The sequence below is a fragment of the Asterias amurensis genome, chromosome 19, assembly GCF_032118995.1.
Source record: "Asterias amurensis chromosome 19, ASM3211899v1".
NCBI lineage: Eukaryota > Metazoa > Echinodermata > Asteroidea > Forcipulatida > Asteriidae > Asterias > Asterias amurensis.
The window spans coordinates 13,814,172-13,834,888 of NC_092666.1; the positions used below are offsets into that span (position 1 = coordinate 13,814,172).

Here is a 20,717-nt window from a genome sequence, read left to right on the forward strand (position 1 = left end):
GATATGTTTTTCACAGGACTCGGGAAAGTACTGAGTATACAGTGCTAACCACATTGGTGTATGAGTAAAAAACCAAAATGGGTCTCCATTTTACATTGCTCCAATTATTATTAATAGTATTATAATATTTCTGGCTGTAGGCGTAGAAACGTCCGATGATTCTGCCGTGGTGGATGTCAATTACAGAAGGCTGTCCAGAGTCTTGAACTTTGACCCTTTCATCTCGAACCTGACAATAGGGATAGATATCATCGACAGTACTACGCCCGTGAATGTTGACTTCTGGGTGGTGCTTTTCAACGCCAGCAATGGAGCTGTGCAGTCACCGTACGGAGCTGCCCGCATTCAAATTTTAGACACGACTTGTACGTATTGCCAGTTTGCCTACATCCACCATTGCATATTCCTCATGGCCCCTCTAGACCTAAACCACGTTGTTACCCCCACCCCTAATTTGATTGGTAGAACCGGGCCTGAAGTTTCACAAAGGCCATGACCTCTCTTGCCCTTGTCTTGGCCTTGGTGCCCCTTTAGATTTCCCAGACACTTTATAATTTTCCAATGGAAGTGCCCTTTGCAAAATAAAATCAGTGCCAAAATACTTCAATCCTTTCCAGTGTGATTTTTACAATTGTGCCTGCTGCAAACATAATGATCGCAAGGCATCTTGGGACATAAAAATTAGTCGCGACTATTTGAGGCATGACTCGAGTAGTAATTAAGTAGAAATAAAAATTAGTCGCGACTATTTAAAGGCAGTAGACACTATTGGTAATTGTCAAAGACTAGTCTTCACAGTTGCTGTATCTCAACGTATGCATAAAATAACTAACCTGTGAAAATTTGAGCTCAATCGGTCATCGAAGTTGCGAGATAATAATGAAAGAAGAAATACCCTTGTCACACGAAGTTGTGTGCTTTCTGATGCTTGATTTCGAGACCTCAAATTCTAAACTTGAGGTCTCGAAATCAAATTTGTGGAAAATTACTTCTTTCTCAAAAACTGCGTCACTTCAGAGGGAGCTGTTTCTCACAATGTTTTATACTATCAACCTCTCCCCATTACTCGTAATCAAGAAAGGTTTTATGATGATAATTATTTTGAGTAATTACCAATAGTGTCCACTGCCTTTAAAGCATGACTCAAGTAGTAATTTCAATAGTTGCCCAGGCCTACTTGTGATTATATTCTGTGACATGGCCTCAGTTGCCCCTGGTCTTGGCCTTACCAGGCGCCCTTCAAAAAAAGTTTCCCATTGCCTCTAAGATTTTCCAATGGAAACGCCCTTTGCAAAATGAAATTGGCCCTGCCAATTCATGCATGTTTAAAGATGAAATAACACGCCTGTTATATTTGTATAAAATTTCCACAAACGGCAACTCTTTGAAAAATTTGTTTTATTTTGCAGTGGACACGGTAGAAGTGTTCCCGTTGGCGAACAATGTACTTGCCATAGAGTCTGACATTTTTGCTGAAGTTACATTACTAAGATCCGGTCCGATCGACCAAATGACGACAACAGTATGTAAGTAGAATTTGAAACTTTGCATGGTGGAAGTATAACTATAAGAAAGATTTGCGATAACACCATGTGAATAACTCATTTGAGTAGTGTTCTGAGTTGTTGACCGCTGGTTCTTTTCAATAAGTTGTTTGCTCTTTTTTTTTCCTCGATACCTTTCCTTGGTTTACTGGACAACTCAAACAGCTTTAGAGCTGCATTTATTTCATTAAATTCTATTCATAAATACCTCAGACAGTTTCTCTAACCCCTATTGGTGGAGAGCGCGTCATGTGGGGGTGTTTAACGAATATGAATATATGATGAATAACGTTTTATTGTCACTTGTAAAAAAAACATATATATTTGTACAGTGAAATGCATTTTGGTTTTAACGGTTGATAATGACCAGCTGGAGTTGAGTATTACCGGTTGTTTTCAGATACGTTTGTGTGGGTAAGACCACAACCTTGTTTGCAGTAGTGATCGATCTCGCCGCGACATTTAAGCCTATGGATACGATAAATACATATCTTACAAATCTCATAAAAAAGCACCACACGTACAGTGCTAGATGTCAGGCAACAGATAAGTTTTTACAGAGTTTCCTACTTTATTACGTCTTTTTACCAAAGTGGCATTTGAGAATGGGTCTTAATCGGCCGTTTAAACACCTTGCAGGGTCGTGACCGTGCGGTAAAGGCAGTATGGACACTATTGGTAATTACTCAAAATAGTTATTAGCATTAAACCTTACTTGGTATAGTAAGTCTAGAACATTGTGAGAAATGGCTCCCTCTTAAGTGATTTAGTTTTTTGAGAAAGTAATTTTCCATGAATTTGATTAATAGAGACCTCAGATTTAGAATTTGAGGTCTCGAAATCAAGCATCTGAAAGCACACAACTTTGTGTAACAAGGGTTTTTTTCTTTCATTATTATCTCAAACTTCGAAGACCAATTGAGCTCAAATTTTCACAAGTATTTTTTTGTTATGCATATATTGAGATACACCAAGTGAGAAGACTAGTCTTTGACAATTACCAATAGTGTCCAGTGTCTTTAGTTCCCTTACTTTAAACCTTTTAGGCTATCTCAAAAATGCAACTTTTTGAAATGAAATTTCCGGATGTTAGTTATATATTTGTGTACATCTTCATTTGTATAAGATTAAAACAATCAAATGGTTAAAAAAAACAAAGGGTATATGCCTTTATGACCGTGTCTGGCTATGGCTTATGGCTGGTTGGCAGCATCATTGAAGTACAGGATGTACTTAGCCACAGTCACATGTAGCCGCCAATTAAGGATAACCCTACTCCAAGGATTTCACCGTTTGTAACCAGTAATCTGTTTTTTTAACCCCTACCCCCCAAACAATTAATAAACAATTCAATTTATTTAATTTTTTTACTTTTTTTTATTTTTATAATTTGGTCAAATTCGAAAGAAAATGAAGATAAAAGCATATGGAAAACCCCATATTGCAGAGAAGGGCTTTCAAAACCAAAGATAAATGTATGTAGCAGGCTTCGTGCCCGCACCCGCAAGCTTCTTGCCCTCGCAGGCTGTCACACTTTGCGCTTACAAGCTTTCACGCTTTGCGCTCGCAAGCTTTAGCGCTTCGAGCTCAGTTCATTTTTTTTTATCAATAGCCTATGACATTTTTTAAATTTTAAAATCACCAATCTTTCATTTTCTCTCCAGTTGTCAGTACTATGGATGTCTCGCTGATTCCAGGGGAACTGGACTACTTCCCGATTAGAAACAGAAACTTTACGTTTATGCTCGGGCAATATATGCTGAGGGTCCGCGTTCTGCTGACTGACAACTTGATAGTCCAGGGCTCTAGGTTCTTTTACGTGGAGTACTCGGTGTTCAACGCCAGCGGAAGTGGCAACTCTGGGCAAGTCGAGGTTGAGATACTTGATGATGATCTAGATTTTGAAAATGGACCCTCATTCGGACTTTCAAGTAAGACCCAATAATTGATTAATCTGTTTATCTCTGTATATTTGGTTTGCGGTAACACCATGTGTGTATCTTCTTGCCGGGTAGAGTTTGTTCTTAGAGAACTGTCTTTCTTTATTCTACTACCTAGGAGTAGATTGTTCGGGTGTTCGGGAGACTTCTCAGTTCTGAAAAGAACCTTCCTGCTTTTTAACTATTACCCGGGCGGATGGTATAGAAAATAGGCTGGGACTACTACTTTAGCTTATGGGATCGTAATTAATTGTACTATCGCGGAGTCAGTTCTTTTGGTCTCAACGTTTCGACCAGCTTGCTCTAGTCATCATCAGGAGACTGGCGAGGTCAGTTCTTTTGGTCTCAACATTTCGACTAGCTTGCTTTAGTCATCGTCAGGAGACTGAAAAGGTAAGAGAGGCATTTGCTATCGGCAGTGTATGTTGTCATGCACGACGTGCCCACGCATGCCCTATATCTTTCTTAGGGTTCAACAGCGCCCTCTCTTGATATTTTGCTGTTTGCGATAAACCTTATGACTAGGATGAGATCAGTTTCAGGAAATCGCTCCTCTGTAGTTTTTTTAAGCCAATTTTCTAACTTTCCCCCAGATAGTAATAAATAAGCAGGACAGTTCTTTCCAGAATTGAAGTTTCCGGAATTCAGAAATCCTCGTTCAAGATGAAGCCCCAATGATTGGCTTGGAAGACAAGAGCAAGCCAGTCGAAACATTTAGACCAATTAAGAACTCCCTCCACGGTAGTGAAGTTTTTTAAAGCTGATTTTCTACCCTCATCTTACCTGACCTTCCAACCTCGTTCCCAGGGGTGATCGATCTTGCCACGCCATTTTTCCCAGCATGCCTTGCAAGATCACCAACCCCTGGAATTGGCAAATTTAAATGTGCTATATGCAAGCACATTTAAATGAGCGTATATAGTATATTCAATCTTTACTACGCGCGCACGCATGTCTTTCGTCTTAAAGAATATTTTTGTTTTTTAAAACTGTGTTCGTGTCATAAAAAACGCCGACCAGTGTGATCAACATGCAAATATCTTAAAACTAATCTTAAAATTTCAGGAGCCAATCAGCATTGTTTCTCATTTCATCCCTCCCAGGGGTTAGTGACGAGAGGTGGTCATTCTGGCGCGCTGCCCAGTAGCGAAGCTGTTGACCTTCTGCTGGCCAAATGCCAATTAAAACGCCAGAGGACCCGTTAAAATTCTCTCCAATTGATCCGACTCAATTGCTAGTTCAGTTTAAAAAGCTTCCATCTTTCATTGAAGATTGGACAAGTGAAAAAGACGGTGGACTAGTGAAAAGCTAAGCTAACTGGTCCTGACCCTGGTATGTCATGTTGGGGGCCTTTCTCAAACTTCGGCTTGGGCTCTGTCTCCAGCTTGGGCTTTGTGTGCTGCATTACGCAGTGGAAATGCAGCGAGTGTAACCCGACCTCTGGGCCTGTACATTTTTGAAGCAGCTTGTATTTTGCCTGCTTGCGGTGGCTCAAACATCAGCATTATATACATGTAAATGTATGAAGCCTGGAGCGGGAGCCCAAGCCGCTGTTTGAGAAAGACCTCCTCCTGTCTTCGGGCAATTTTTTTTTGCATGGTAATCGATACTACTTGTACATTTTTTATCTTTAGCATTTGTCTTCTTTGCTGGTACCTTGCCTTATGTAACAAATGAGAATAGGGGAGAGGTTGAAATCACTATATATCGCATCGGTGACTTGAACATAACTACTGAAATAGGTAAGTGCCTCAAACAGGTTTTTTTTTTCACACGTCACTTGTGCCTGGGTTTAGAGGCACTGGCATGACTGGGGGGGGGATTTCACAAAGAGTTACACAATGTACTAATTTTGGACTGCCTTAAAGGCAGTGGACGCTATTGGTAATTACTCAAAATAATGATTAGCATAAAACCTTACTTGGTAACGAGTAATGGGGAGAGGTTGTTAGTATTAGACATTGTGAGAAACGGCTCCCTCTGAAGTGACATAGTTTTCGAGGAAGAGGTACTTTTTTTCACGAATTTGAGTTCGAGACCAGCTCAGATTTAGAATTTAAAATTTAGCATCTGAAAGCACACAACTTTGTGTGACCAGGGTGTTTTTTCTTTCGTTATTATCTCGCAACTTCGACGACCAATTGAGCTCAAACTTTCACAGGTTTATTATTTTATGCGTATGTTGAGATACACTTAGTGAGAAGACTAGTCTTTGACAATTACCAATAGTGTCCACTGTCTTTAAGGTGGTCCTAAGTTTGTAAGTTAGGAAGAGTAACTCGTCCTAACTCAAGATAATACTTTTTGTGAAATCCACTCCAGTCCCTCTAAACCCAAGTTTGTAATATCCCTAGGACGTACCTTACTTCTTTTTAAAAGCGGCCCCTGGACACATTTAGTTACTGTACTCAAAATAGTTTTAACAAGCATACAGGAAAGCTGTTGATAGTAAAACAATGTGAGAATCGGCTCCCTCTGAAACCATAGTTTTTGAGATGTACATGTAATTGTAATGACGTTGAAACTTAATGGAATACATGTTTATAGAAACACTTGGTAAGGAGTATAGCGGCTTTGGATAGTATATAACGCATTTTGAGGAACTTTTCACTTCAAAGTTCTGTAGTCATGGTAGTACTCAAAAATTGGAGTCTTGAGAAGCATTTCTGAGAGTAACATTATTATTGTTGTTTTTTTTTTTTTGTTTTTTTTTCATTGCCTTTTCTATGGTGTTATAATTGTGTTGATTGTCTCGTTATGGTGTTTGTCATTGTTTGTTTTTGTCGTTCTTATTGTACAGTGTAATTTTGCTGTATTTTGCTTACTCTTTTTAGCTTAACGTTTGTAAAACACTGTACAGCGTTTTGAGATTTTTCATGAAAGACGCTACATTAAAAATAAATTATTATTATTATTATTATTATTATTATTATTATTAGTAAGGGTTCTCAGATTGTGTATTACTATTGCAGATTACGTATTCTTCCTGCATAGACATACAACTGCTCCAGAAGCAAATTTGTATGGTACACTATTCCCTTCAATTATTTTTTTTTTAATATTTTTTTGTACAGAGATTTACACTTTAGATGGAACTGCCTTGGAGTATGCGGACTACCAGCCAATGTTTAACTACACCCTTATGACACAATACATGGATGTATACCAGTTTAGCATTCCCATCGTGCAAGATACTATATCTGAAATAGGAACAGAGGAATACTTTCTTGTCGGGATGAATGTCCTCGCCGGTGGTCAGCTTGGCCGACCCAACGAAGGGACGGTCAGAGTCAACATCAGACCTGACCCAAGAGAAGGTAATAATAAGATTTAGCGCATTTTACACGGACACAATGCGCTAGTATAAAGAAAGCTACGAAAAAATAAGTGTATGAACAAGAAGAGAACAAATGTGTTTTTAATTTACTCTTGAATGTCTGGAGTGAGTGTGTATTGCGAATGTGATTTGGTAGAGAGTTCCAGCATTGGGGACAGCAACTGAGACGGACCAGTCCCCTGCCCTTTTGTGAGTGCGAGAGATTGTTAGATTCTGGCTGGAGCAGAGCCCACTCCGGCCAGGTCTATTGAAGTTTAGAGACTCTGTAATGTATTGTGGAAGTATTTTAAAGGCAGTGGACACTATTGGTAATAATCAAAGACTAGCCTTCACAGTTGGTGTATCTCAACATACGCATTAAATAACAAACCTGTGAAAATTTGAGCTCAATCGGTCATCGAACTTGCGATATAATAATAAAAGAAAAAACACCCTTGTCACACAAAGTTGTGTGCGTATGGTTGATTTCGCCACCTCAAATTCTAAATCTGAGGTCTCGAAATCAAATTCATGGAAAATTACTTCTTTCTCAAAAACTACGTCACTTCAGAGGGAGCCGTTTCTCACAATGTTTTATACCACCAAACTCTCCCCATTACTCGTAATCATAAGAAAGGTTTTATGCTAGTAATTATTTTGAGTAATTACCAATAGTGTCCACTCTGCCTTTAAAGAATACTTTAAAGAAGGTGATGCGTTGTCTAACTGATAACCAGTCATGCTAGTGTACTTAATGGAGAAGAGTGTATGTGTGTGTGTATTTATGGGTTGCGAGAAAATTAGGCCTGGGCGAATTATTCGAATATCCGGTTAATGGCAGAGAGGTTTTCCTATCCGTAACGGCGAATGCCTTTTTTTTCTTAACCGGATATCCGCATAGGGCGCGATTGGTATTTATAAACCGGATAGTTCTGTAATTACAACCAAGTAACCGTATATTCTTTTAATATACGAATATCCGCTGACGTCGGGAGACACCTGATAGGAATGTTTTGTCTGAATCCTTATGAAAGTTCTATTAAGACAGCATTAAACAGCATAAATTAAGTATTTAACTATGCTCACCTCCGTGAAGAGTTAAAACAGTGACATTTCTGACGTAATTTGTTCAAAGATTACGAAAGTTTTCCTTCACGTAGAGTCAATCAAGAAAAAGCAAATCGCCATCTTTAAATTAGATCTGGTTATTTTTATGAATGAACCGAGTGACACTGTCTAAAACTAAAATCAATCTGCTCATACGAACTCATTCACAAACGAACAGCACCCTCTAGCGGCCCAAAAAAGATTTTTTTAAAATTTGTTTTTATTATTTTTAATAGCGCCCTCTAGCGGCGGGAAAAAAACATTCGATATCCGATTAATTTCGGATAGTTGGCCAGCGGTATCTGAATATCAAAATTTCACTGTTCGCCCAGCACTAGAGAAAATGATACATGCAGCATTGTTTTGGAGCCTCTGTGGACCTTTAATAGACCTTTCTTTTGTTGGTAAACAAAACGCCTTGGTTGGCATGGCCGGAGGAATCTTAGTAGAACACTCAATCATACTAACAGATGTTTGAACTAAATGCAACATTTTCTGCAAACTTTCAGTTAATAAAGTACCTCACATAATTGGTTTTGTTTTCAACACAATTTTTTGAATAATTTGGTAACATTGTTGCAAACAGTAGCGACCTTTTTTTGGTTTGCATTTATGGCTTTCCATAGTTTTCCAACCTGGGTTGGCAAGTCTCTGGCTGTGATGTTGCAAAAGAAATGTCTATAATAATAATAATAATTACAACTTGTAATTAATAATTACAACTTGTAATTATTTTGTTGCACCTGTCGTTATTTTGTTGTAGATGTTTTCATCTCGCTTGACTCCAGCCAATATCAAGGGGAGGAGGGAGATATTCTACTAGTTGAAGTTCTCCGAGCAGGGGCAACTAATGCTATGACGTCAGTAGGTAAGACATTCTTATGATTAACTCTTTGCTTACCAACCACAGGCGACTTTTAGTCGACTGTGTGCTTATTAAACTATGCATTAAAGCCATTGGACCCTTTCAGTAAACAGTGTCGTCCAAGGCCCACACATTGTTTTCCACAACTTCTACATCAAATAACAAACCTGTGAAAATTTAGGCTCAATCGGTCAACGGAGTCAGGAGAAAACAACGGAAAAACCCACCCTTGTTTCCGCGCGTTTCGCCGTGTTATGACATGTGTTTAAAATAAATCCGTAATTCTCGTTAACAAAATTTATATTGTTTTGCTGTTTTCTCAAAAAGTAAAGCATTTCATGGAATAATATTTCAAGAGAAGTCTTTCACCATTGCCTTCTGTAAACCCTGTAAGTTACGTGTAAATCTGTGAACTTGGTAATGAGTGATGGGGAGAGGTTGACGGTAGAAAACATTGTGAGAAACGGCTTCCTCTGAAGTAATGAGAAGTTCTAGAAAGAAGTAATTTTGCACGAATTTGATTTTGGGACCTCAGGTTTAGAATTTGAGGTCTCGAAATTAAGCATTTTAAAGCATACAACTTTGTGTGACAAGGGTGTTTTTTCTTTCATTATTATCACGCAACTTCGCAATCGAGCTCAAATTTTCACAGGTTTGCTATTTTATGCTTATGTTGAGATACACTGAGTGAGAAGACTGGCAATTACCAATAGTGTCCAGCGTCTTTAAAATAATCAACCTGTGAAAATTGTGGTATTACTTTATTTGTTTTCAGATGCATAATAAAAGGCTTTAGTTAATTTGTTTTTACTATTTGAGATAGATGTAACCTCTTCAAACTCCTGGGGTGACAGGTCTTTTTTTCAGCACTGCCTCGCATCTGAACAATCCACCACTTAATCTTAAATCTTGTCTTTGGACTATAAAATTCAAATCTCTTCTCAAACTTTATCTTATATGTCACAGGTTTTCAACACCCAGTAACATGGATTGTGTGCATTACAAGATGTTATTAGCTGTTGCGTAGATCAGCGCAGCTAAACAGCTATTGTTTTTGTTAAAATTTGTATGTATGCATTATTATTACTTTTTTGTTTACCATTGTGACTGGTTTATCGTTAACATTTTAAAAGTCGCAGCAAAAGGCCAAACTGAATTTGTATTACAATCCTTACAAGAAAAATTTTACGAATAATATTGTTATTAATTATTATAATTACAGAAGTATACTTCACCTCGGGTACTGCTGTGGTAGGTGAGGACTTTGACCTATCCTACCAAGAAATCATGTTCCCGCCTGGTGCAAGTGCTGTTGCAGTTTACATAACACTCACGGACGACAGCATTGTCGAAGACACTGAAACTTTCTCTATTGAGCTACGGGAAGCAAGGGGTGGGAGTTTGGCTGAGCCTTATTCTGCCATTGTTACAATCATTGGCGACAATACAGGTAGAGAAAAATTGCATTCTTTCTTTTTATTCATTCATTGTTGGTTTACTCTTTAAAAAACAGATTGCCATGGTGACCGTAGGTCTTTTTACAGGAAAGTATATAAAGTAGTAGTATATTAAAATTAGAAAAAAATTCAAACTATTACAAATTTAAGAGATAATTGATTAAAGAGAGACAAATTATTACAATGAATAAAACAATTTGTTTTTAAAGTTGCGAAACAGTAACCTGTTATTTGCCTAAGGAATCCCCTATTGCTTGAAGACAAAGAATTGTGAAAGTTTTAAGATGATAAAGGAACCTCCACGCAATCAGGGCCTTAATTCATAAGTTGAAAAAACAAAATTACACTTACCAGAAAAAGGCTACCAGCCAAATAACCATGTCACAATAACAGTTTGTCCATTATCGGTTTTGAAAAGTGTTTCTCTTTTTTCTTACGAGCAACCTATTGATTTGCTACATAAGACTCCAATATTGTTTAACTTAATTTTGTGATATACTGTAGAATCGACAACACTCTTTCAACCCAGCATACCCCAATCCACCACACTGGAACCACCGCCGCCGGCATCAAGCTCCGTCATACCCATCGTTATCGGCGCCATTGTGGGCGTGATTGTGATCTTTGGCCTCGTCTTGATCTTCCTCTATTTCTGCTGCAAGAGGCGGGCAGCGAGACCCAAGGAGTTGGGTGGAGGAGAGGTTCCGCTGACTACGAGCCAAAAGGTTGGTGTTGTATGTTGTCTGTTTGGACGCAAGGGGGGGGGGGGGGACGGGACACAAAAGGGGGCATGGTCACAAAAGGAGACACGGTTGGCTTGTGCATAAAGCGCTCGCCTTTCACCAAGGTGACCCTGGTTCAATACCCGGCCAGGGCCATTATGTAAATTGAGTTGTGTGTTGGTGCTCTGCTGTCCCACGAGGGTTTTCCAGACCATCAGGTTTTTCTCCTTCGAGAAAAATAAAACACTTCCAATCTATGGCTGTGCTCCGTGGTCATAATGGGTTGATGTGGCTGGTTGCCAAAAACGCCCTCCATGCCTGCTTCTCGAACACGTTCATGACGTCGGGGCGTCCTTCAGAATTCACCCCTTAGCTGTGAGTAAGGATGATTATCCTCCCAAATTACTATTATGTGAAAATGGCCTTGGAACAAAAGCTTTCTTCATGATTGAGTAGTCAAAAAAATGCTATTGTTTTTGTATAAAATAATGCGATAACAAAGGATTTAAACTTGCCAGCTATAACCATGCCCCAATTTCATTTCTCTGCTTACTGTAGGTAAATAATTAAATAATTCATGTGGCGCTTGCAGGAGCAGGGAATTCCGCGCCTACGTCAAGCGTATTTTATGGGTTAGCAGTGTATTTTGGCTTTTGCCTGTGCGTACTCCAAGTTACTTGGCATTTTGCGCTACACAGCTGGAGCAGAAATTCTGTGTTTGCACGTAAGTGGAGAATGGTGATTGTAAACACAGTACTCGGTGGGTAGAGCCATGGAATAAGCCATTGGCGAGTTAGATTTGAATATTGTGTGGTACAATGACGTGCTTGATCACAAGTTACCACTAATTTGAATTAATCGAGACAGTTGTTATGTCATATGATTTGGGCAAGCTTTTGCTTAGTTACGTAAGAGGCGATGAACACCCATACAAGATTCTGAATGGATGTGTATGGCACAACGGTACCAGGGTTTGTTCATCTGGAGGCTGCTATACAAAAGCATGCCCTGAGTCATTTGACACTGTCTCTAGAGTCCGAGGAATTTTTTTATTTATTTATTTATTTTTTTTTTCCCCCTGGAGGTGGAAATTTATTCAAGTTTAATGTAAGCGGTTCATATAAGCAAGTCATTGAATCAGACATTATTAAAATCTAACTCGCAAATGGCTCATTCGGTTCTGGTCATTCATGCCTACCCTGTTCTGCACGTAATTATAATAAGAACATCAAATTTATAAGACGCACAGTATCTGGAATGGTACCATTCAAGGGCGTCGGATGCTTAGCAAGCTGACAAATTAAACAGATGAGACTTGAGGTTGTGTTTGAAAGTAGAATGATCAGGTGTGGCCCTCAGCTCGTCTGGCAAGGAATTCCAGAGACGCGGTGCGCAGCTGAAAAAGGCACGGTCTCCGTAACTTGGTAGATGAGTTTTGGGAACATATAGTATGTGTGATGATGATGACGATCTAAGGCCTGGTCTGATGTTATGTTGTTGTAGAAGATCTGTAATGCAGCAAGGTCCTAACCCATGGAGGGCCTTGAATGTGAGAAGCAAGATTTTGAATTGTATTCTATGTTTAACAGAAAGCCAGTGGAGATTATATAAAATGGGTGTTAGGTACTAATTTACATTATCCATTGCATCTTCTGAGGCAAGCTGCCATTTTATTTTACTTTCAGTACGGTCACAATAACTCCTACTTAAATCGGGGGATGTCAACCCCCAAAGAGAAGGGGCCAGTAGCCCCCATGTCCAGCGTTGATCCCAAGACCAAAGAGTATCCACGCGATCAGCTGCGGTTTCATGAGGAGATCGGCGCGGGGGCGTTTGCCGTGGTGTACCGGGCTGAAGCTGTGGGCATCCACAGGCCGGGTGTGGTGTCTACTGTTGCTGTCAAGATGCTTAAAAGTGAGTTGCAATAAAATATTTGGTTTAAAATAATATATTCATTGTCATTCTTGAAAAAGAATTGTAATATTGTAACAAATGGATAATGTGCCGTTTTTTGCAAATTTTTAAAGTGATTGAACAATTTTTGGCATGTCATGGCCGAGTGGTCTGAATGCACTAGAGTCATAGTGCAATGCCCTTGGGTGGTCAAAAGTCTTGATATCCTAGAATGGACTATTACAAATATCTAAAGAGGGGGATCAGGTCCCAGAGTTGTGTAGTTTGTTTTTTGAGGTGCTGACAATATTTTCACTCGCATATTGTTCACAGAAATTTTGGAAAGCTTTGTTCCTTTTATTAAATTTAAATGTAAATTTATATGGAAAGGTTTGCGGTAACACCATAAGGTTATTTCTAAATGGGTTGGGGTGGTTCTGAAAAGAACTGTTGGTTTCAACTTGACACTTTGATCAGTATGCTCTGATTGTCTTACATGTATGTATTTTTGTAATTTAGAGACCGCATCTGAGACGGATAAGACTGACTTCATGAAGGAGTTGAACGTCTTCAAGATGCTTGATAGGCATGATAACGTCATGTCTCTGCTTGGATGCTGCACAACAGAAGGTATCTTAACTTTGTATTGACCCCATGTCCTTAAAAGCTGTGCCTGGTGATATGGTTGTAGTTGGTATAAAAAGTACCGAAACCTTGCAGAGGAACTTTGTAAGAAAATTGGCCAATTGGGTCCTGGCGCCAAGCCCTTCATGAATATTTACACCAAGTTAAAAAGAACAAATTTAGGCAGTATCTCTGAGGGAAAGGAATGACATCCAAGCATTTGCATTTTTCTGTGACAGCAGGTAAAAGTGAAATAGTCCCTGGGGTGGTTAGACTACTTGGCATCATTCTGAAAGCACTAGGGAATCATGTAGATAAATGTGAGGAATGAATGTGAGGGTACATGTATTTTGTAGGTCTGGTGCAGAAGAGAACAGCGAGGATCCTGTGAAAGACCCCTGAGATCTAAGGCTATGGGCTCGTTAAAGTTACTTTTTATTATTAACACTGTGCAAAGCTTTAAACACCACGTATAGAAGTAAACAATTGTTGTTGTTGTTGTCCACAGAGCCTTTCTACATCATCCTAGACTATATGCCTCATGGTAACATCCAGTCGTACCTCCAGAGGGTACGAACAGGCAAAGAGAGGGACCATCCGGGGTACCTAGATGCCACTCAGCGTATTATTCAACCGGAGGAGGTTCTGCTGTATTCATCACAGGTGGCTAGAGGAATGGAATACTTGGCGTCTAAAGAGGTTGGTGCTGGGCTCACTTCTCTCTCTCTCGGCATCAAGAGAAAATTTCAGAGGGTGTAGTGGCCGAGCAGATAAGAGCACCGCTCTGGTCTGTTCGGCAGGGTGTGGGTTATGGTCCCGGTCTTGACACTTGTGTCCATGGCAAGAGAATATTTAATTTCATTTTTTTATTCTGTGCCCAATTTCATAGAGCTGCTTAAGTACAAAAAGTAGATACAAATGCTATGTCAGGTTTTTGGCCCCAAACATTAAAAAATTGATTTTTTTTGAGTGAATGGTATTTTAAAGAGTATCACCCGCTCTAACAGAAAAAAGTTCAACTTTTACTTTAAATGGTCAGGAACTATAAAAAAAAAAAAATAATTTCTTATAAAACACATAATAATTGGTCACGTGATATATTGTCGGAATCGTGACAAAAACTAATTTTGAACTCTTTATTTCACTGCTACTAATAATTGGCAGACTTTTTCGAGCAATGGCTCAAATGAAAGCTTGTAACTTTCATCAAACCCCCATCAAAATACCTTTTGAATTTTAAATCAAAATTTTTGAGTCAAATTGGCCAAAAATCTGACATAGCATCTGTAAGCACAAAAAGAGAATATTTCAGAGGGTGTTGTGGCCAGGGTAAGAGCACTTCACTCAATTAAAGCGCTGGTGTTTCTGTTCAGCAGAGTGTGGATTTGAATCCCGGTCGTGATACTTGTGTCCCTGAGCAAGACACTTAACTATAATTGCTTCACCCCGACCAGGGGTGGGTACCCGTGAGGTCAGAGATAGTTCTTGTGATTGATGGAGCTTAGTAGCGCAAGTTTGTTGCACAGCCTGTATGTTCCCAAGGGATCTGAGATGGTTCAAGGAACGAGTTAAATAGCCCAGTGACCAGGGGAAGCCCTTTGAGACGCCCTTAGGGTGGCGCTGTATAAAAACTGTTTATTATTTCATTTTTTTTCCCCCTGATTCATGGGCACAAAAAGTAGCAAAATTTTCCTTAATTTTGTGTTTTTTTCTTTACTGTTTTGTTTTCACTGTATGTTGTTGGGATTTTATTTGTGGGAGAATTATCCAGCGGTTAATCCCTATGCCCCTCCCCCTCTTTTATGTCGCCTCAGTTGAAGAAAACTGGACTAAAGATTGAGGAATTGTTTTTAATTTTGTACATATATTTTTTTCTTTAGTGTATTCATCGAGATCTGGCAACAAGGAATATTTTGCTGGATGAAAATCACGTCTGTAAAGTGTCTGATTTTGGATTGGCGAGGGATGTAGCGGGAGACCAGCAGTATGAAATGAAGTCAAAGGTAAACCTAAGACTTAAATCCCTTTGTGTTGTTGGCAACAAAATTGCGTTTGCAAAAATGCAAAAGCGCTGTATCGTCGTTGAAGCACACAAAACCTTAGTGCTTGAGATGAAATGTTTTTGTGTAAGCCCTACCCTTACATGCAAAGTATACCTTTGGTTTTTTGAACTGCTCTATTTGTGACCCAAGATTTAAATTCCTCAGGCATGCAACTTTTCCTTGGATCAGCTGATTTCCTTTTTTTTTATTCTCAGTTTTACCATTCAAAATTGAAAAATACCATACAAAATCATTGAAATTTTGTAACTTCCTCTTTTTAAGTGAAGGTATAGCTGCATGCCTGATTCCTTTCTAAAAAAATGTTGTATTGCCGTTAAAAAACACAAAAAATTGCAATTTTGTATTGCCCCTTTTCATTAGTGTCCATCAGTGCCAACCATGTGAACATGTAGGTCAGCCCTCTAGTGCTAAATAAAATATTCCTACATTTTCCCAAAGACCAAATATCATGGGCGGATTGCAATAAAACGGTCTTAGTCAACAGTCTAAGACCAGTCAGTTATAGCCGGCTATCTGCCTTAGACGGCCTTAGCTTAGCTTAGTCACTCATTAAGCCTGTGGCAATAAGCCGATCTTAGATAAGTCGGTGAAAGTAATGAAATACGAACAAATGTCTCATTAAGACTGGCTATAATTATAGACCGCGCTATTGCAATCAGTCTATAATTAAAGACTGTCTAAACGCGTCTAAAGTTAGCCAGCTATACGCATAGACTGGTTTAAGACCGCTTGGTGCAATCCGCCCCATGTCTGAAAAAGTAAAGGGAGGAAAAACTTTATTGGCTAATGTTGAGTCTATAACTTTTGTATTTCCTTCTTCTTTGCAGGGCAGAGTACCAGTGAGATGGCTGGCTCCGGAGTGTTTGTTCCACAACACATACACCTCCCAGAGTGATGTGTGGTCGTTCGGGATTCTGATGTGGGAGCTGGTGACACAAGGTATTTGAATATGGATGAAGAACATTAATGACATCCCCTAACCCCTAACCCCCAACCCCTAACCCCCACCCACCCCCCCCCCCAACTTTTAGTGCTAACAAGTATTTTGAGTAATTACCAATAGTGTCCTGTGCCTTTAAGCAGGTCTAATAAGTTGTACATATTATATTTGATTTCCTCTAGGTTCACACCCCTATCCCGGGATGTCATCCCAGCAGGTCATGAAGCAGGTTCAGCATGGATACCGGCTACCGAAGCCAGACTGCTGCAGCCAGGAAATGTAAGTAGAACTTGCCTCTAGGCTCAGGAATATTAGGGTGTCATGGCTGAGTGGTGAAGAGCATTAAATTCAAGTTCTGGTGGTTAAGTCATAAGGGTGTGGATTTGAGCCTGGTCACTACCAAGTGACACATCTTTCAGAGAAAAACCAGATTTTGTCAAGATTTGAGACTGTGGGCTCTTTGGTGTATTGGTATATTTTCTTGCCTTCCAACTCTGCGACCAAAATTTGAATCACGCTGGGGATTACTACACATTAATTTGGGTTTAGTCTCTGCCTGACTTTGTGGGTTTTCCCTGGACTATTAAATCTCTTTGCTTTTCCCTCCAAATTTAAAACTGAAACTTCCTTCATTGTCTTTTCCCCATTGGGTTATTTAGGTAGTATAGTGATAAGCTTGGGCGATATCACCATATTATCGATTATCGCGATATTAATTTGGAAACGATTTCGATATCGGATGGATTTGGTTTTAATCGAAATATCGATATATCGCGATATATCGATTAAATATCGCGATGTATTTCGTAGCTGAGACATCTTGCACCCCATTAGGTTTGGAGTAAAACAAGTAGAAAAGGTCATTAGAACACCTCTCTTATGCTATGACTGTCTCTCTACAACTTTCACTTCGCGATATATTGTTGGCGATATATCGTGAATAAAATAAATCGATATCGCCCAAGCTTATATAGTGATAAAGTTTGCCTCTCAGTGTGTTCTTGGCTTCGTCAATGAAAGGAAAATGAAATACTGTTTCTTTAACAATTGGTTTTCTTTTCCAGCTACGACATAATGTACAGTTGTTGGAAAGAGGACCCCGAAGACCGACCAACATTCCAGGTTTTGCGAAAAAGCATCGAGGACATGCTGAGCAACGCACAGGTGAGTGTCAAGAGGGCATGAAAAATGGGGTGTCAGGGCGGAGCAGGAAAGAGCACCAGACTCAAGCTCTGGTGTTTCTGTTCAGGTTTGAATCCAAGTCGTGACACTTGTGTCCTTAAGCAAGACACTTAACTGTAATTGCTTCTTTCTACCTCGGGGTATGAATGTGTACCTGCTAGGGTAGAGGTTGATAGTGGGTAAGGAAAAGCCACTGGAGTCCCACACCAGCTTGGTGTGGAGAGAAGCAATTCTAGTACAGTAGTCTAAAATAATAAAAATAACAACTGCATTTCTATAGCGCCAAACACCTCCAAAAGAAAGTCTCTAAGCGCTCAGATGAACTAAAGAATAATCATGTATATTTATGATGAATTGAATAGATACGTTTTGAGAAGAGTCTTGAAACTTGTGATCGCTGTGGCTTGTTTGATGTGTAGAGGGAGATTGTTCCATAAATGAGATGCAGCAAACTGAAAACTACGTTGACTATACGCTTTGGTGGCAACATTTAGGTACCCTGTAAGCCATGGTAGCCATTACTTACCATCGTCTACAGGGAACCTGACATGTTATAATATTTTTTTTTTCCATAAAGGGATATCTCTTGATGGACTGCTTCCAAGAGGGCGACTACGTTTACATGACTCCGGGTCAAGAGTCTGATGATGAAGATGGACTGAATGAAAAATCCATAACGGCAGGGAAAACTAACGGCAAGGACAAACTCACCAAGTAACATTGGAAACATATCAGCCAACCAAAGAGTAACACTGGAAAGTATCAAACCTAGTTACAATGGAAGTGTATTAGAAAATAACAGAGTACAGCCTGGTTCATACTTCCTGGGAATTTGAAAGTCAACTGATGCGAGTTATTTTATTGCGAGTTTGTAAAGTCAAAGTTCGTATCGCAATCACATTCGCAGTACAAAGAAAAGCTCATCGAGTAACATCGGAAATACAAAGAAAAACTCACCAAGCAATATTGGAAACATATTTTAAAACCCCCAAGTACATAGAAAAACTCACCGAGTAATATTGGAAACGTATTGTAAAACCACTGAGTATAAAGAAAAACTCACCGAGTAATATTGGAAACGTATTGTAAAACCACTGAGTACAAAGAAAAACTCACCGAGTAATATTGGAAACGTATTGTAAAACCACTGAGTACAAAGAAAAACTCACTGAGTAATATTGGAAACGTATTTTAAAACCCCTGAGTACATAGAAAAACTCACCGAGTAATATTGGAAACACTTTGTAAAACCACTGAGTACAAAGAAAAACTCACCGAGTAATATTGGAAATGCATTGTAAAACCACTGAGTAACACTGGGAGTAACAAGCCCACACAGTTACACTTCCAGATACAGGGGAAGTGTTTTAGAAAATTACAGAGTAAAATTGCTGCAAAACCACTTAACCACGCAAAACCACTTCTGGAAGGGTACACAAAAAACCGCTGAGACTGAAAGTTTGTTGCAATTTTTTAATGAATACATATTTTGTTTACTTGTTGATAATCTAGAGTCAGTTTGAAGTTTTTTTTTTTTTTTTACATTTGTCAAGTTTTTAACTTTATAATTGAAGATATTGAGGTTTTGTTTTGTGCAAATACTGTTCCAGCCCTCGATTTCACTCATCCTAACTCAGGAATAATCCTAGCACTTGGGAAGAGTTAAGTTCCGTATCCTTTATACATTAGGACACATTTATCATACATGTAGGTATAATTCTAGCATTTTGTGAAATCAACTGCAGGGAGTTAATAACTTTTCATAGAACGTTGTTTTGTATTTTATTACAGTTTTTTTGTTTGTGACGCTACTTGCGCTGCGATTCCTCACGGAAACTGTTCCAACATTTAACGGCACTGAACACTATTGGTAATTACTCTAATTACTCTTAACATGTACTTGGTAACAAGCAATGGAAAGCTTTTGATAGTATAAAACATTGTGAGAAACAACTTCCTCTGAAGAAACAGCTTTTGAGAAAGATAATTTTGCCCTGGAATATTTTAATCTGAGAAAGACTTCAGGCCTGAAGCATTTCTCGGGCATCTGAAAGCACACAAAATATTGTGAAACAAGGTTGTTTTTTCTTTCATTATTTTCTTGCGACATTGCTGACCAATTGAGCCCAAATTTACACAAATTTGTCATTTTCATGCCTTAATGTTTGGATAGTCCAAGTGTGATTATGGGTCTATGACAAATGCCAAATAGGACCAGCCGTCGATTTCACCAAACTCTTCCTTACGTACATCTAGGATTAACCCGAGGACTCTGGACGAGTCCCAGCCTTGCACTGTAGCATGCAAACCTTACTATTAATCCTAAGTTACTCGTCCTAACTCGAGATAGGATTAATCCTAGCATTTCTTGAAATCGGCTGCATCGCCTTTTAGGGGGGAGAGGCAGAGCTCAAGTTTGGGGATAAAATGCAAGTAAGACAAATAGTAACTGGAAATACTTATTAGGTACTACTTGATGATTTTTTTTAATATATGTTTTATATCGGTTCTTTGCTTTGTATATTTTTTACATATATTTTAACATTTTGTATAAATATTTCGTTCTATAATAGATTAGAAGTTTCTGTTTATTTGTTCTACCTCTGTTTGTTTTTTTATATTTTAGAAGTTTTTTTATGTATTGTTATAAATAAACATTCTCATTTAATTTTTCACTTGATAAAAAAGCTGAACTTACCCCTTGTCGTTTTTTCAGTTTAAGGCCAAAATTTGATAAAAATACTGGACTTACCCCTTGTCGTTTTTTCAGTTAATAGCAAAAATTTGATAAAAATGGTGGACTACCGTTTTTTCACTTTAAGGCCAAAATTTGATAAAAATGCTGGACTTACCCCTTGTCATTTTTTCAGTTAAAGCCAAAATTCGATAAAAATACTGGACTTACCCCTTGTAGTTTTTTCAGTTTAAGGCCAAAATTTGATAAAAATACTGGACTTACCCCTTGTAGTTTTTTCAGTTTAAGGCCAAAATTTGATAAAAATACTGGACTTGCCCCTTGTCGTTTTTTAAATAAATGGCCAAAATTTGATAAAAATGCTGGACT

General features: G+C 38.8%; 1 protein-coding gene across 1 annotated transcript in view; it reads left to right on the forward strand.

Annotated features, from left to right (window-relative positions):
• LOC139951564 (uncharacterized) overlaps window positions 1-20,335 on the forward strand; it is a 29,067-nt gene extending 8,732 nt beyond the window's left edge. The window contains exons 6-21 of the mRNA XM_071950508.1: window positions 141-365; window positions 1,410-1,526; window positions 3,209-3,475; window positions 5,119-5,226; window positions 6,559-6,801; window positions 8,671-8,775; window positions 9,995-10,222; window positions 10,734-10,954; window positions 12,637-12,865; window positions 13,364-13,474; window positions 13,977-14,167; window positions 15,349-15,471; window positions 16,359-16,470; window positions 16,654-16,750; window positions 17,536-17,635; window positions 18,231-20,335. Of these exons, the coding sequence (XP_071806609.1) occupies window positions 141-365; window positions 1,410-1,526; window positions 3,209-3,475; window positions 5,119-5,226; window positions 6,559-6,801; window positions 8,671-8,775; window positions 9,995-10,222; window positions 10,734-10,954; window positions 12,637-12,865; window positions 13,364-13,474; window positions 13,977-14,167; window positions 15,349-15,471; window positions 16,359-16,470; window positions 16,654-16,750; window positions 17,536-17,635; window positions 18,231-18,371 (2,618 nt within the window). The 3' untranslated portion in view covers window positions 18,372-20,335. The remainder of the gene's footprint in view (window positions 1-140; window positions 366-1,409; window positions 1,527-3,208; window positions 3,476-5,118; window positions 5,227-6,558; window positions 6,802-8,670; window positions 8,776-9,994; window positions 10,223-10,733; window positions 10,955-12,636; window positions 12,866-13,363; window positions 13,475-13,976; window positions 14,168-15,348; window positions 15,472-16,358; window positions 16,471-16,653; window positions 16,751-17,535; window positions 17,636-18,230) is intronic.
• Window positions 20,336-20,717: the final 382 nt, after the last annotated feature.